The sequence below is a fragment of the Mirounga angustirostris genome, unplaced genomic scaffold (genome assembly GCF_029215605.1).
Source record: "Mirounga angustirostris isolate CCGP_5_RB_7025 unplaced genomic scaffold, mMirAng1.0.hap1 SCAF_1, whole genome shotgun sequence".
NCBI classification, from domain to species: Eukaryota; Metazoa; Chordata; class Mammalia; order Carnivora; family Phocidae; genus Mirounga; species Mirounga angustirostris.
The window spans coordinates 156,894,000-156,909,069 of NW_026991709.1; the positions used below are offsets into that span (position 1 = coordinate 156,894,000).

Below are 15,070 nucleotides of genomic sequence, written 5' to 3' on the forward strand. Positions count from 1 at the left end.
ACCCAGATATGGACCCTCAACTCTATGGTCAAATAATCTTTGACAAAGCAGGAAAAAACATGCAATGGAAAAAAGACAGTCTCTTCAATAAATGGTGCTGGGAAAATTGGACAGCCAAATGCAGAAGAATGAAACTCGACCATTCTCTAACACCACTCACAAAGATAAACTCAAAGTGGATGAAAGACCTCAATGTGAGACAGGAATCCATCAAAATCCTAGAGGAGAACATAGGCAGTAACCTCTTTGACATCGGCCACAGCAACTTCTTTCAAGATACATCTCCAAAAGCTAGTGAAACAAAAGCAAAAATGAACTTTTGGGACTTCGTCAAGATAAAAAGCTTCTGCACAGCAAAGGAAACAGTCAACAAAACAAAGAGGCAACACACAGAATGGGAGAAGATATTTGCAAATGACACTACAGATAAAGGGCTGGTATCCAAAATCTATAAAGAACTTCTCAAACTCAACACCCAAAAAACAAATAATCAAGTCAAAAAGTGGGCAGAAGAGATGAACAGACACTTCTCTGAAAAAGACATACAAATGGCTAACAGACACATGAAAAAATGTTCATCATCATTAGCCATCAGGGAAATCCAAATCAAAACCACGCTGAGATACCACCTTACACCAGTTAGAATGGCAAAAATGGACAGGGAAGAAACAACAAATGTTGGAGAGGTTGTGGAGAAAGGGGAACCCTCTTACACTGTTGGTGGGAATGCAAGTTGGTACAGCCACTTTGGAAAACAGTGTGGAGGTTCCTCAAAAAGTTAAAAATAGAGCTACCCTAGGACCCAGCAATTGCACTACTGGGTATTTACCCCAAAGACACAGATGTAGTGAAAAGAAGGGCCATATGCACCCCAATGTTCATAGCAGCAATGTCCGCAATAGCCAAACTGTGGCAAGAGCCGAGATGCCCTTCAACAGATGAATGGATAAAGAAGATATGGTCCATATATACAATGGAATATTACTCAGCCATCAGAAAAGATGAATACCCAACTTTTACATCAACATGGATGGGACTAGAGGAGATTATGCTAAGTGAAATAAGTCAAGCAGAGAAAGTCAATTATCATATGGTTTCACTTATTTGTGGAACATAAGGAATAACATGGAGGACATTAAGAGAAGGAAGGGAAAAATGGGTGGGGGGAATTGGAGGGAGAGATGAACCATGAGAGACTATGGACCTGAGAAACAAACAGGGTTCTAGAGGGGAGGGGGGAGGGGGAATGGGTTAGCCCGGTGATGGGTATTAAGGAGGGCATGTACTGCATGGAGCACTGGTTGTTATACGAAAACAATGGATTGTGGATCACTACATCAAAAACTAACGATGTATTGTATGGTGACTAACACAGCATAATAAAATTTAAAAAAAAAGTAATGAGAAGAAAATTTCAAAGCAGCGATAATGGTAGAACATGTTACATAGGGATTAAATAAGTAAATGCATGGAAAGTGTAAAATAGTCACAAAATAAAAAAATAAAAAAAAACTAATGATGTGTGGTAACTAACATAACATAATAAAATTAAAAAAAAAAAAGAAAAAGAAAGAAATATAGCTTGAACTCAGAGTTGCTGCAGGGACCTGGAGGCCTTGAGCTGTCCTGGATCTTTATCCTTCAGCTACCAGATGGTGGACAGGTCTCATGGTCCTGGGGGAGGGGCTGAGGTGACTGAGGGCACTTGGGTGGGGTTGGGGGTCAGGGCAGTGTCTATTTGCCAACCAATTCAAACATATTCTGATAGTTACAGCCAGTAGGGCACACCAGTGCATCTAGCCCAATCCCAGCCATGCACAAACATACCTGCCCACAGGCCTCTGTCCAGGCGCCCGGCACCTTGTCATTCCCTCGGATCCAGTTATGAATGGCTTCTGCTGGCTGCTCCCAGTTGATCTGTGGGGCAAGACATGTGTGCTCAGCCAGTCTCTTCCTTACTCCTTGGTCCCTGCCATTCCCCCACCTCCCCTCAACTCCCCACCTCCCAGCCACCTCCCACCCCAACTGTGCCCTGATGACCCTTGACTGGGTGAAGATAAACCTTAGGATGATAAGGGAAGAAAACACTCTGTTAAGATGGCCAAAGCTTTACACAACCTCCCCAGTACAGAGTGCAGGCCCATCCCATAGGCACCCCGACAGCTTCTCCTCACCTGCAGGGCTCACATAGATCTCTATGCACCTCATAAGCCCTGAGCAGAGGTACAGCCCATAGGTCCCGCCCAGACCCCCAAGGCTGCAATAGCTCCAAGAAACTGAATTACCTCTCATACCCCATCTTAGAGACTTCCAGCCCTATGGCTGATTTTTTTACACACTGCCCCACCCCAGCTCTTCTCCTGGGGGACCCTCCCTGCCCATTCTTCCCTAAGGGAACAGAGAAGAACTCAGAACACACCATGCTCCCTGCCTGTCCAGGTGCCACATGAGTTTTGCTCATGCGTCTCCTGCCTGGGCTGCTCTCTCTTCAGGCCTTAAGCAATTACAACTTGGCCATTCAGCCTGAACCCCAGCTTCCCTGGGACACCCTCTGCATCCCAGCCCATGCACAGGCAAGCTTCAGGGTGGGCAGGGCCCTGCACTCACCTTGGCTGTTTCCTTCTTCTGAATGCCCTCATAGGTGGCTCCCTCCTCAGGCTGAGGGAGTCTGGGGGCTTTGCCCTCTGCAATCAGCCTCACAGCCTGCACCTGGGGAGACCAGGTGAGTTGGCATCCCCAGCATTACTATCCTCCCCTTACTCCCAGCCCCTGGGTTCACCATGAGCCTGGACTCAGCCCCACACCGACCAGACTTGCCTGGCCCCACACCTGGTACACAATGGGCACCCAAGGAATATCCATCATAGGAATGGGTACAGTTAGCCTGAATCTAACTCCAATCTGAACAATGAGTACAAAATCCTGCCCTCTCTACCACACACAGTTTTAGAGGATTATATAGAAGATCTTGTACCTTCTGAGATCTTAGAAGACTATATAAACTACAGAGCCCTGTAGAGGTATAACAAACACAAATTGCCATGTTTTTGTCTAAAACCTTCCCTATCTTTTAAGGACAATGGATCCTGAGCCCCATGATGTGTTTGGAAGTCTGAGATTAAGCAGGAAGCAGTTTCTCTGTTAAAGAAAGGGGAAGGTTGTGGAAGAAAGAATCAGGGAAGTGAGAAGGAGAGCCAGGGAGCCTGGGCCCATCCTGAAGGGGTCCTGGGGGAAGAGCCCCAGAGCCGCCCAAACCAAGAAGTGATGAGCATCAGAAATGTCTAAAGTAGGACTGCCCTGCAGAATGTTCTGTGGTGGTAGACATGTTCTATGTCAGAACTCTCCAATACAATGGCCATCGGCCATGCATAGTTCCTGTCTTGGGGACGTGAAAGGTAGCTAGTGGGACTGAGGAACTCAATTTTTAATTAAAATCCAATTTAATTAATTTAATAGCTGCATATGACTAGCAGCTGCCATATTGGACAGCGTAGCCCCAAAGGGTGTTTTTAGTGTTTCCTGTGGGATGTGCCCGATAACCCCCTTCTCTGTCTCTCATATCAAATCTCCAGCAAATCTACTCTGTTCACTACTTTTGTGAGTAGGGGGATTCCATGGGAGAGAATACAAGAGGCATCTTGTTTGACACAATGTGAAAAATAAAAGGTGGCTGGCAAGAAGCAGGAGCAGAAGGAAGGGGATGGCTGACATAGGGGCAGTGGTGAACACTCTCAGTCATTGCAATGTTTATTGCTACCTCCAAACAGGGTCTGTTCTCCCCTTCGATATGGCCTCCTGTCTGCCTCCTGCCTCCTGATGGTATCAATGGGAAGCTCCAGTGTGTCTGCCTTTGGCCAACCCTGGCTGGCCTCTTCTGGCTCCGCCACCAGTAGCCCCACAGACACAGCAGTCCCTGGGAGGTGAGGCCCCACGGGGCCTGCCTTCTGTGCCAACCACAACTGTGTCTGACTTCAGGCCTTTTTGTCTGTCTTGCTCTGATGACAGAAACCTCTCTCTGCAGACAACTCAGCCTGCATGACTACCAGTCGGCCTCTCTGATTTTTCATTCATGAATTCTGTGAGAAAAGGAGTTTTTCTTCCTTTGGAATCAAGAGGTATAAGCCTTGAGCCACCAGTGACTCCCTTTCCTCCCATTTGAGGGCAGCCCACCTGAAGATGAAGCTAATCAAACAGAAAAGTAGAATCAGTAGGAAGACAGAGATACAGAATCCTATGACATGGCTTATTCCTCTGGACTCAGCCATGCTTGACACCACCCTTGCCTTTTGTCTTCTATAGTAAATGGGCCAAAAATGTTCCCTTTTTGGATAAAGCTTTTTGAATAGGGTTCTGTCACTTGTAAGCAAGAGTCTCGCCTGACACCATACATTGTATGTCCTAATCCTGCCTCTTTGAGACCCTGACATGAGGGCTCTCTCCCTCCAGAATCCTGGAACTGGGGGAGCAGCCTGGGTGGGGGGGCAGGCTGGGCCTAGAAAGGGTACCAGCATAGGGAGGCCCACATGTGGCATGGCCAGATCCCAGCCCTTACCATCCCTTTGATGCCTTCAGGGAAGAGGAAGCGGTTGTACAGAGTGCTCACGGTGTCGTCCGGGAGGATCTCACACTCCTTCTGGAGCAAAAGGTCCCCAGTGTCCAGACCATCATCTGCCCAGAAGATGGTAAACCCCCCTTTCTTGTCTCCATGAATGAGGGTCCTGGGGAGCACAAGTATGAAAGCCTGAGTCCAGGAGGAAGGACCAGGGAGAAGGGCAAACTGGGGGCAGCTCCTGTGGCCCCTGGTCACCCTCCAACAACCCCCTTCATGCCCCGCCCCTGAGAGGACCGATACCTGCTCTGGTGAGACCTGGAAAGAGAGGGTATTTACTGACACCAACCACATGCTAGGTGTTGTGGTAAAAGCCCTATATGCCTGATATGACATAATACCCCAACAGGTGTCACAGGCATTGTATGCCCCTTTTGCAGATAAGGAAACTGAGGCCCAGAGAAGTGAAGAGATGTAACCAGAGGTCAGGGAGCCTGAATCCCAGTCTGACTACAAACCCACTCTTTTCCCAGCTCAGATGTCTCTCCTTGCTGATCACCCAACTAAACTGCACCACCCATCAGTCACATCATCCCGTTTATTGTCTCCTGAGTGCTTATCATGTCAAACTATCTTGTTCAGGTGCCCTTTTACTTCTTCTCTATCCCTTTCCAAGTGGGATGCTATCATGTACTGGCAATGGGTGTGGGTTAAAACAGGCCTCTGGCCACATGGCCTGGGTTGGTCCCTTGGGTGAACACCTTAACCCCCTCTGTCCCAGTGTCCCTGCTGCAGGATGGGAACACTGAAGTGCTCACTTCACAGTTTACTGGGGGAACGCAGAGCATTTGATGATGCCTGTCCCGGTTCTCTCCGGCACTCTTGATTACCCCTCACACCTCACCAGTCAGCTGTGTGGATGCCATCTGGCAGCGTAGGACAGGCCCCTGCATGATGCCTGCTCTGTAGCCCCAGAGGAAAGCTCTGGGCTAAGGGAGGATGACTTCTGGACAGATGGGGGTGTTTTTGCCCTGTCTCACCAGTTGATGGCCGAGGCCCCTCGGTGCCGGGGGAGCAGACTTGGGTGGTAGATGATGGAGCCGTGGCAGGGGGCACTGATGACCTCCATGGGGATGAACTGGCTGCAGAAGGGCAGGACGTTGAGCTCGGCACCCAAAGCCTGGTATTTCGCCACCACATCAGGCAGAGCCTGTCCTTTTACCCGCCAGCGGGGGAACTTGAACACTGGCACTCCATCCTTCTCAGCTTCCAGGCCTGTGGGACAGCAGGTGAGAAACTGGCCCCTCCCTGCATGCACCCAACCACAGCTACCGCTGCCTTCCCAGCAAAGTGACTCCTGCATCTTCTCTCCCAGTCTGTCCCGCCTGTCCTTCCCCACTGCACAGGCTCCACTGGGCAGTGCAGAAGGGACAGCACCAAGGGGATAGCACTGGCCAATGGCAAGGTTTCAGGGGCTGCTCCGCACGGACGGACTGCTGCTGACCTCCAAGACATCTAAGTCCCCCTTGCCCAGACTCCTGTCTGGCCCCCAAAGACTGAGCTCTTCTCCTCAACCCCTCCCACAGCCTCATCATGCTGTCCCCAAGTTAATGTCCTCCACCCTTCTACTGCTCTCTGGGATGGCAGCTGGGACCCTGCAAACTACATTCCTGTTTCATCAGCTGCCTGCCAAGCACTGCTGATAAGGGGTGCTGGAGGGAGACTAAAAGGTTGAAGAGAAGAGGAAAGAAGGCAAGGGAGCAGGGACTCACTCCTTTCGGTCAGGTTCCTGTCCTGAGAGTCCCCCATCCCCCACCTCACTTCTTCACCCTAGAGGCAGCATTGTCTTCCCAGAGTAGCAGCTGACTTAGTTTGCTGTTTTCCCAATATCTGCAGAATTAGCCCCAATGTACACCTTCCTCCCACTATGTCTGCCCTCCAGGGTCGGGGTCTCAGTTTTCAGGCACCCCACCCCACCTAGTTACCAGCACCTATGGGCAGCATGCTCAGTCCTCACAGGTCTGAATTAGAGCCTCAAGCTGCCAAGTTGTAAGAGTTAGAGCTTCCCTCTGTTGCCCCAGCCTGAGAGGCGGCAGCTGCCATCGGCAGTCACTACCCTGACAGCTTGGAGTTCTCTTTTGCCTGCCCTCTGCAGCACTTAACAAATACATCCCTGTACTGGGTTCTCTGTTAGAACAGCCAGTATGATGACTGGCCTCTGACTGGACCTGACCTGCTCTCTAGCCCTCTCTGCCTCTGCCCTGCATTCGGGGGTATTGAGGGAGGGTGGGATCAAAGCGAGCAGACTGGACACTGTGCTTGAAAAAGCTGTCCATGCTGTGATCAAAGAAACACTTCCACAAGACATCCAAGGTCAGGGTCAAGTCCCAGCTAAGCTCTGTCTGGGTCTAAGCTCAGAGACTAGTATCAGTGGTCACTTAGTGGCTGAGGGCAGGGCTCAGGCTGTGGTGAGGTCAGGCTATATCATGGGTCACACTGGGGTCAAGTCTAAGACTGAGGCCTGGTTAGCATTGCAGTGGTCCTGGAGCTGGGTCCAGGGGTCAGCTGGGCTTCTCAGTCTAGGGAGATTCATTATTCCTATGAACCATGCCCCTGTGCTTGGCCAGCCCCACAAGGCTCCTTTCTCAATCTGGCCTTCCATTTTAAGCCCTGCTTTATATTCTGCATCCATCTGGCCTGAGAAGGACTTGAGTGATCCTGGAGGTTCATTTGAGCTGAGGGTCCTTGCATCCTGAAGTGCTGCTGAGGCTCCCAGCCTAGAGGCCAGTGATTCTTAAACTGTGCTCTTCCTAGAGCCAGATGCATCAGCATCACCTGGGAACTTGTTAGAAATGCAAATTCTTAGACTCAATCCCATCCTTTTGAACAGAAACTCCCAGGGAAGGGCTCAGCACTTTGCATAACAGGCACTCCCACTGTTGGGGATACCCTGCACATTCACATTTGAGAACACTGACCTTCAGTGTCTCGCATCTAGCAGCCCTTTCAGAGCATGGTGCTGGGGTCAGAGGAGCCTGGAATGGTCAGACAGCAGGGCCCTGGGGGCAGACTGGGCTTCTCCCTGGCCCTTCTCCAGGACACAAACTCCATCCTATGATCAGTTGGGGAAGGGGTCGCTATTTTGTTCTAGAAAAGCCGGGAAGCTGGTTGGCACCTGAGCAGGATTCAAGGTGAACCATGTAAGCCTGCCTCCAGCCAGGGATGCCCATGACCACCGCAAGACTTCTGCTTCCACCCATTGCCCACTGCTACCTGCCTGCCTGGGCACCCCCTTTCCCTGTTCCTGGGCCATCCACTCACCCAGGGGATCCGCCTTCCCATCCTTGTCTGGGACAGTGAACACGCCCACGACCTCATGGCCCTCCTTCCTGAGGTGGCAGTAAACTTCCTGGCCAAACAAGCTCTGCCCAATCACTGCGATCTTCATGACAGAAGGGATGGGTCAGAAGGATCTGGGGATGGAATAAGACCATAGTGTTAGACAGGGCTCACTGGCCTCAGGAAGCCGGCCCTAGTCCAAGTGGACAACTGCACAGCACCTTGCCTGCCCAGCCCACCTCAACCACTTGGGGTCACCTCTGGGGCTCCCTGAGCATCAGATCTCTGCAGAGAACCACTACTGTAAAAGGGCCAGAGGAGAAGGTTTTGCAAGGAAGGGATTTTAGATGCCACAGTGGGTGATTCGAATAGAGATTATAGAATTAGGGATTCCTCCTTGAAACCCTCCAAATTGGCATGGAACACTGAGAGTCAAGACCTCTGAGATGTATTTGAGCATATTTCTGTAACTAACCAGTTCTGTGACCTGGTTACATCAAGCCTCAGTTTTCTCAGATGCTGTGTTCCTCAAACAGCTTTCAGCCTGCACATCAGGCTTATTTCCCTGAGCCAGAAAGCAGCAAGGGAGCCTGGACCTAAGGGCCTGTTTATCTCGGCCTCACAGAAAAGAATGCCTGGGTGGATGGGCCCTGAGGACTGAAGGTGGGGCCAGGGGGAATGAAATGGGGTGCCACTGGGCTGGCCAAGTAGAGGGAAGATATGTGAAATAATGAGTAGTTACATCATGCAAATGTCTCCAAAGTTTGGTCACTCAATTACCATGCTCATATCTATAACACCAATTGTTCACTTGATACATTTCTTTAAATCATCCATTTGTAAAAATATACATGTCTTTTGGAAAATTTTATTGTAGTATTAGCATGCTTCATACATACAGAAAAGTGCAGAATTATAGGTATATACTTCAATGAATTTCACAAACTAAGCACACCCCAGTAATCGGCACTCAGAGAAAGAAATACTCCAGCAGTCCACATATATGTATGTTTGTATTTATATAAATAGAATCATGCAGTGTAATGTTCTGTGGATTTTTTTCCACTCAACATTATCCACATTGTTGCATGTAGTTGTACTGTGTTCATTCTCATTGCTGCATGGTATTTCACTGTGTGAATGTAAATAAATACATTTATTCATCCATTCTACTGTTGATGGGCATTTGGGTAGTTTCCAGTTTGAGGCTATTACGATAGGGATGCTATCAAGATTCTCAGGCACACGATTCTTACTGTATATAGATATGAATTTCCGTTGGGCAAATTCTATTCCTAGGAGTGGAATTTTGGGGTCAGAGACATGAAAATGTTCAGCTTTAACAGATTCTGTCCATTTTCCAAAGTGGTTGTACCTATTTCCAAGCCCATGTACTTGGCATAGAGGCCTTGTGTCTTTTTCTTTTCAGCTATTTTGCTAACGTGAAATATAGCCATGTCATTGGGGTTTAATTTGCAATTCCTTGATGACTATTGAGGTTGAGCACCTTTTTCTATGTTTATTGGCCACTTGAACATCTGTTTATGGGAACTGCCTCTTTAAGCTTTTTGTCTTTTTTTATTAGGTGGTCTTTTCCTTACTGATTTGCAAGAGGGTTTTTTGTTTGTTTGTTTTATTTTGTTTTTTAATAATCTAGACTATCAATCCTTTGTCACATATATTTATGAAACATAACTTCAATTCTGTGGCTTGATTTTTCACTGTCTTATGGTGTTTTTTAATGAACCCAAGTTCTTAAACTTAACACAGTATACTCATCAAAATTTCCCTTTATGGTTAGTGGGTTTTGTAATCTATTTATGAAATTGTTGCTTATGCCAGTTCATGAAGATGTCCTCTCTGTGTCCTAAAGTCTTTATTGTTGGACAAAGGAGCAAACTCAATAAAATAGAGCAAAAATAGTTTTTAACAAATGGCTCTGGAACAACTGAACATCCACATGCAAAAATGTGAATCTAGACACAGATATTACACCCTTTACAGAAATTTTCTCAAAATACATCACAGACTTAAATGTAAAATGCAAGATTATAACTCCTAGAAGATAACACAGGAGAAAATTTAATGACCTTGTGTATGCAGTGACTTTTCAGATACAACATCAAAGTACAATTCATGAAAGAAAAATTGATAAGCTGGACTTCATTAAGATTAAAAGCTTCCATTCTGCAAGAGAGAATGAGGAGGCAAGCTCACAGACTGGGAGAAAACATTTGCAAAAGACACACTGATAAAGGACTGTTATGCAAAATATACAAAAAAAACCTCTGAAAACTCAACAATTACAAAACAAAAAAACCTGAATAAAATGTAGGCTGAATTCCTAAACAGACATGTCAGCAAACAAGATATACAGATGACAAATAAGTATATGAAAAGATGCTCCACATCATAGGTAATCAAGGAAATGCAACTTAAAAGAACAAAGGGATACTACACACCTATTAGAATGACCAAAATCTGGAACACTGACAATATGAAGTGCTGGTGAGAATGTAGAGCAACAGGAACTCTCATACACTGTTGATGGTAATGCAAAATGACATGGTCACTTTGGAAGACATTTTGGCAGTTTCTTACAAAAGGAAACATATTGTTACCATACGATCCAACAATCACATTCTTTGGTATTTACTCAAAGGAGTTGAAAACTTACATGCACACAAAAACCTGCACATGGCTGTTTATAGCACCTTTATTCATAATTACCAAAACCTGGAAGCAACCAAGGTGTCTTCCAGTAGGTGAATGGATTGATAAACTGTGGTACATTCAGACAATAGCACTGAAAATAAATGGCTATCGAGCCATAAAAAGACATGTAGGAAACAAATACATATTACTAAGTAAAAGAAGTCAATCTTGTAAGGCTACATAATGTATGACTCCAATTATATGACGTTCTGGAAAAGGCAAACTATGGAGACAGTAAAAAATCAGAGGCTACTAAGGGTGGGAGAAGGGAAAGAGATGAATAGGTGGAGCACAGGATTTTTAGGCAATGAAAGCACTCTGTGTGATACCATAATGATGGATACATATCATTATGCTTTTGTCCAAACCCTTAATATAAGGTACAACACCAAGAGTAAACCCTAATGTAAACTATGGACTCTGGGTGATGCTGTATTGGTGTAGGTTCATCAGTCATTACAAATCTATCACTCTGGTGGAGGAAGTTGATAACAGAGGATGTTTTGTGTGGCAAGAGGCACTGGGTATATAAGAAATCTCTGTACCTGCCCCTTAATTTTGCTGTGAACTTAAAACTACTCTAAAAAATAAATTCTTAGTTTTAAAAGAGATATTAGGAAAAAAATTCATTGTTTTGCTTTTTTATATTTCATTGCATGCAATCCTTCTGGAATTGACTTTTGTGTATGACATAGAAGTCCAGAGATATTTTTCCAGTACCATATATGGGTAAATCTGTCTCTGGACTTGTATTCTATTCCATTGTCAGTTTGTCTATCTTTGAGTTCATTATAGCTTAAAAATTTTGTTGGAAGAACAAATATTGTGAAGATGTCAATGCTACCTAGAGCAATCTACACATTCAATGCAATCCCTATCAAAATACCAACAACTTTTTTCAAAGAAATGGAACAAATAGGAATTTCGAGGAGGGGGAAAGATGGCAGAGGAGTAGGGGACCCTATTTCAAATGGTCCCCGGAATTGAGCTGGATATCTACCAGACCACTCTGAGCACCCACGAAACCAGCCTGAGATGTAAGAAGATCTGGATCTCTACAAACAGAATATTGCAGGCAGTTGGTTTTGAGGTATGAAGCGAAGAGCCGTGATTCTGCGGGCAGATAGCGGAAGATAAAAGGAGGCGGGAGGGTGCCTAGATGTAGGGATCCTACATCACCGGTGAGTGACAGCCTCACGCGCTGCGGACGGCGCACAGACTCGCAGACCAGTAGTGTCGGGAAAGAACTTTAGGGCAGCCCCTGGCGTGGAAAACCAGACTGGTGGGGTCACGCGCACGTGAACCGCAGGCCTCCCGGACAGAAACCGGAGCGACGGTCACACGCACGCGAACTGCAGCCTCGGAGATGGAAACCCAGTGCGCCAGGGTCACGCCGGTGAACTGCAACCCGCGGGGGTGGAAACCCCAAGCGGTGGAGTCGCGTGTGCACGCGCGTGCGCAAATTGGAAGCAGCTGGCGGTTTTAGAAGCACAAAGGGCAGAGACGAGCCCCGACCTGGAGACAGGACTGGGAGCACTGCGAAGGGGTGCACAACCGAGGTCGCTGCAGTTTATAGCATCAGGGACAGAAACAGAGACAGTGTGGCCTGCAGAGCTCACTGAAAAACAGACTGAGGTCTCTCTGCTCTGAGGCAGAGGGTTGGAAATGGTCTCTTCTGCTCGGACTCACAGAAGAGACACAGAAAGCCACCAGGGAAAGGTGCCAGAGAACAAAAGCCCCAAAGACTGATTCCCACTGAGCCCATCCCCTGCCACAGGGGTGCAGGGAAACTCCGCCCAAACAGGATTGCCTGAGTAACAGCGTGGCAGGCCCCTCCCATAGAAGACACACTGGGAAAACAAGAGGCCAGCAACCCTAAGGTCCCAAGAAAACAGGTGCATCTTGCTTGGGTTCTGTCAATAATTTGGACTCTATACATTCCCTCAAACACCTATCAACAGAATGACTAGGAGGAGGAGCCCCCAAAATAGAAAAGACTCAGAGATTATGACTTATTCTACAGATTTACAAATGGATGCAGATATAACCAAGATGTCAGAGATGGAATTCAGGCTAGCAATTGTGAAGACAATGGCTAGAATGGAGAAATCAATTAATGGCAACATAGAGTCTCTAAGAGCAGAAATAAAAGGGGAATTGGCAGAACTTAAAAATGCTATCAATGAGATCCAATCCAATCTAGATAATCTAACAGCTAGGGTAACTGAGACAGAAGAGAGAATAAGCGATCTGGAAGACAGTATAATAGATAAAAAGGGAAACAAGAAGGCCAGGGAAAAACAACTCAGAATCCATGAAAATAGAATCAGAGAAATAAGTGACAACATGAGGCATTCCAATGTCAGAATAATTGGAATCCCGGAGGGAGTGGAGAGAGAGAGAGGGCTAGAAGATGTATTTGAGCTAATTGTAGCTGAGAACTTCCCTAATCTGGGGAATGAAACAAATATTCGAGTCCTAGAGGCAGAGAGGACCCCTCCTAAGATCAAGGGAAACAGGCCAACACCCCGGCATGTAATAGTAAAACTTGCAAATCTTAGAACCAAGGAAACCATCTTAAGGGCAGTTAGGGGGAAGAGATTCCTTATGTACAGAGGGAGGAACATCAGAATAACGTCAGACCTATCCACAGAGATCTGGCAAGCCAGAAAGGCCTGGCAAGACATATTTAGAGTACTAAATGAGAAGAACATGCAGTCAAGAATACTTTATCCGGCAAGGCTTTCATTTAGAATGGATGGAGAGATGCAGAGCTTCCACGACCGGCAGAAGTTGAAAGAATATGTGACCACTAAGCTGGCCCTGCAAGAAATATTAAAGGGGGTTCTATAAAAGGAGAAAGACCCAAAGAGTGATCTACAACAGAAATTTACAGGGATAATCTATAAAAACAACGTCTTCACAGGCAACATGATGACAATTAATTCATATCTTTCAATAATCACTCTCAACGTGAATGGCCTAAATGCTCCCATAAAACGGCACAGGGTTGCAGATTGGATAAAAACACAGGACCCATCCATATGCTGTCTACAAGAGACTCATTTTGAACCTAAAGATACATCCAGAATGAAAGTGAAGGGATGGAGATCCATCTTCCATGCCAGCGGACCTCAAAAGAAAGCTGGGGTAGCAATTCTTATATCAGACAAATTAGATTTTAAACTAAAGTCTGTAATAAGAGACACAGAAGGACACTATATCATTCTTAAATGGTCTATCCAACAAGAAGATCTACCAATTGTAAATATCTATGCCCCCAACATGGGAGCAGCCATCTACATAAGCCAACTGTTAACCAAAATAAAGAGTCATATTGATAACAATACGTTAATTGTAGGAGACCTCAATACTCCACTCTCCATAATGGACCGATCATCTAAGCAGAAAATCAACAAGGAAACAAGAGCTTTGAATGATACATTGGACCAGATGGACCTCATAGATATTTACAGAACATTCCACACTAAAACAACAGAATACTCATTCTTCTCAAGCGCACATGGAACTTTCTCCAGAATAGACCACATACTGGGTCACAAATCAGGTCTCAACCAATACCAAAAGATTGAGATTATTCCCTGCATATTCTCAGACCACGATGCTCTAAAACTGGAACTCAATCCCAAGAAAAAATTTGGCAGAAATTCAAACACTTGAAAGCTAAAGACCACTCTGCTCAAGAATGTTTGGGTCAACCAAGAAATCAAAGAAGAACTTAAACAATTCATGGAAATCAATGAGAACGAAAACACATCAGTCCAAAACCTATGGGATACTGCAAAGGCAGTCCTAAGGGGGAAATACATAGCCATCCAAGCCTCACTCAAAAAAACAGAAAAATCCCAAATTCACCAACTAACTCTACACCTTAAAGAACTAGAGAAAAAGCAACAAATGGCGCCTAAGCCACGCATTAGAAGAGAAATAATTAAAATTAGAGCAGAAATCAATGAATTAGAAACCAGAAACACAGTAGATCAGATCAACGAAACTAGAAGTTGGTTCTTTGAAAGAATTAATAAGATTGATAAACCACTGGCCAGACTTATACAAAAGAAGAGAGAAAGGACCCAAATTAATAAAATTATGAATGAAAGGGGAGAGATCACAACTAACACCAAGGAAATAGAAACAATTATTAGAAATTATTATCAACAACTATATGCCAGTAAACTGAGCAGTCTGGATGAAATGGAGGCCTTCCTGGAAACCTATAAGCTGCCAAGACTGAAACAGGAAGAAATAGACAACCTGAATAGGCCAATAACCAGTAACGAGATTGAAGCAGTGATCAAAAACCTCCCCAAAAACAAGAGTCCAGGGCCTGATGGATTCCCTGGGGAATTCTACCAAACATTCAAAGAAGAAATAATACCTATTCTACTGAAGCTGTTTCCAAAAATAGAAACAGAAGGAAAACTTCCAGACTCATTCTATGAGGCC

The 15,070-nt window shown here is 45.8% G+C and overlaps 1 protein-coding gene across 6 annotated transcripts in view; it reads right to left on the reverse strand.

Moving 5' to 3' along the window:
- ALDH1L1 (aldehyde dehydrogenase 1 family member L1) overlaps nt 1-15,070 on the reverse strand; it is a 102,888-nt gene that overhangs the window by 61,552 nt on the left and 26,266 nt on the right. For 4 of the 6 annotated variants that reach the window (XM_064590883.1, XM_064590900.1, XM_064590885.1 and 1 more), the window contains 5 exons: nt 7,871-8,022; nt 5,590-5,824; nt 4,553-4,718; nt 2,608-2,709; nt 1,828-1,917 (listed from right to left, as the gene is read on the reverse strand). In XM_064590883.1, coding sequence (XP_064446953.1) covers nt 1,828-1,917; nt 2,608-2,709; nt 4,553-4,718; nt 5,590-5,824; nt 7,871-7,997 — 720 coding nt within the window. In that variant the 5' untranslated portion in view covers nt 7,998-8,022. Of the gene's footprint in view, nt 1-1,827; nt 1,918-2,607; nt 2,710-4,552; nt 4,719-5,589; nt 5,825-7,870; nt 8,023-10,350; nt 10,430-15,070 lie in introns of those variants that run through there. The other 2 variants (XM_064590892.1, XM_064590897.1) reach the window with 2 other exon arrangements.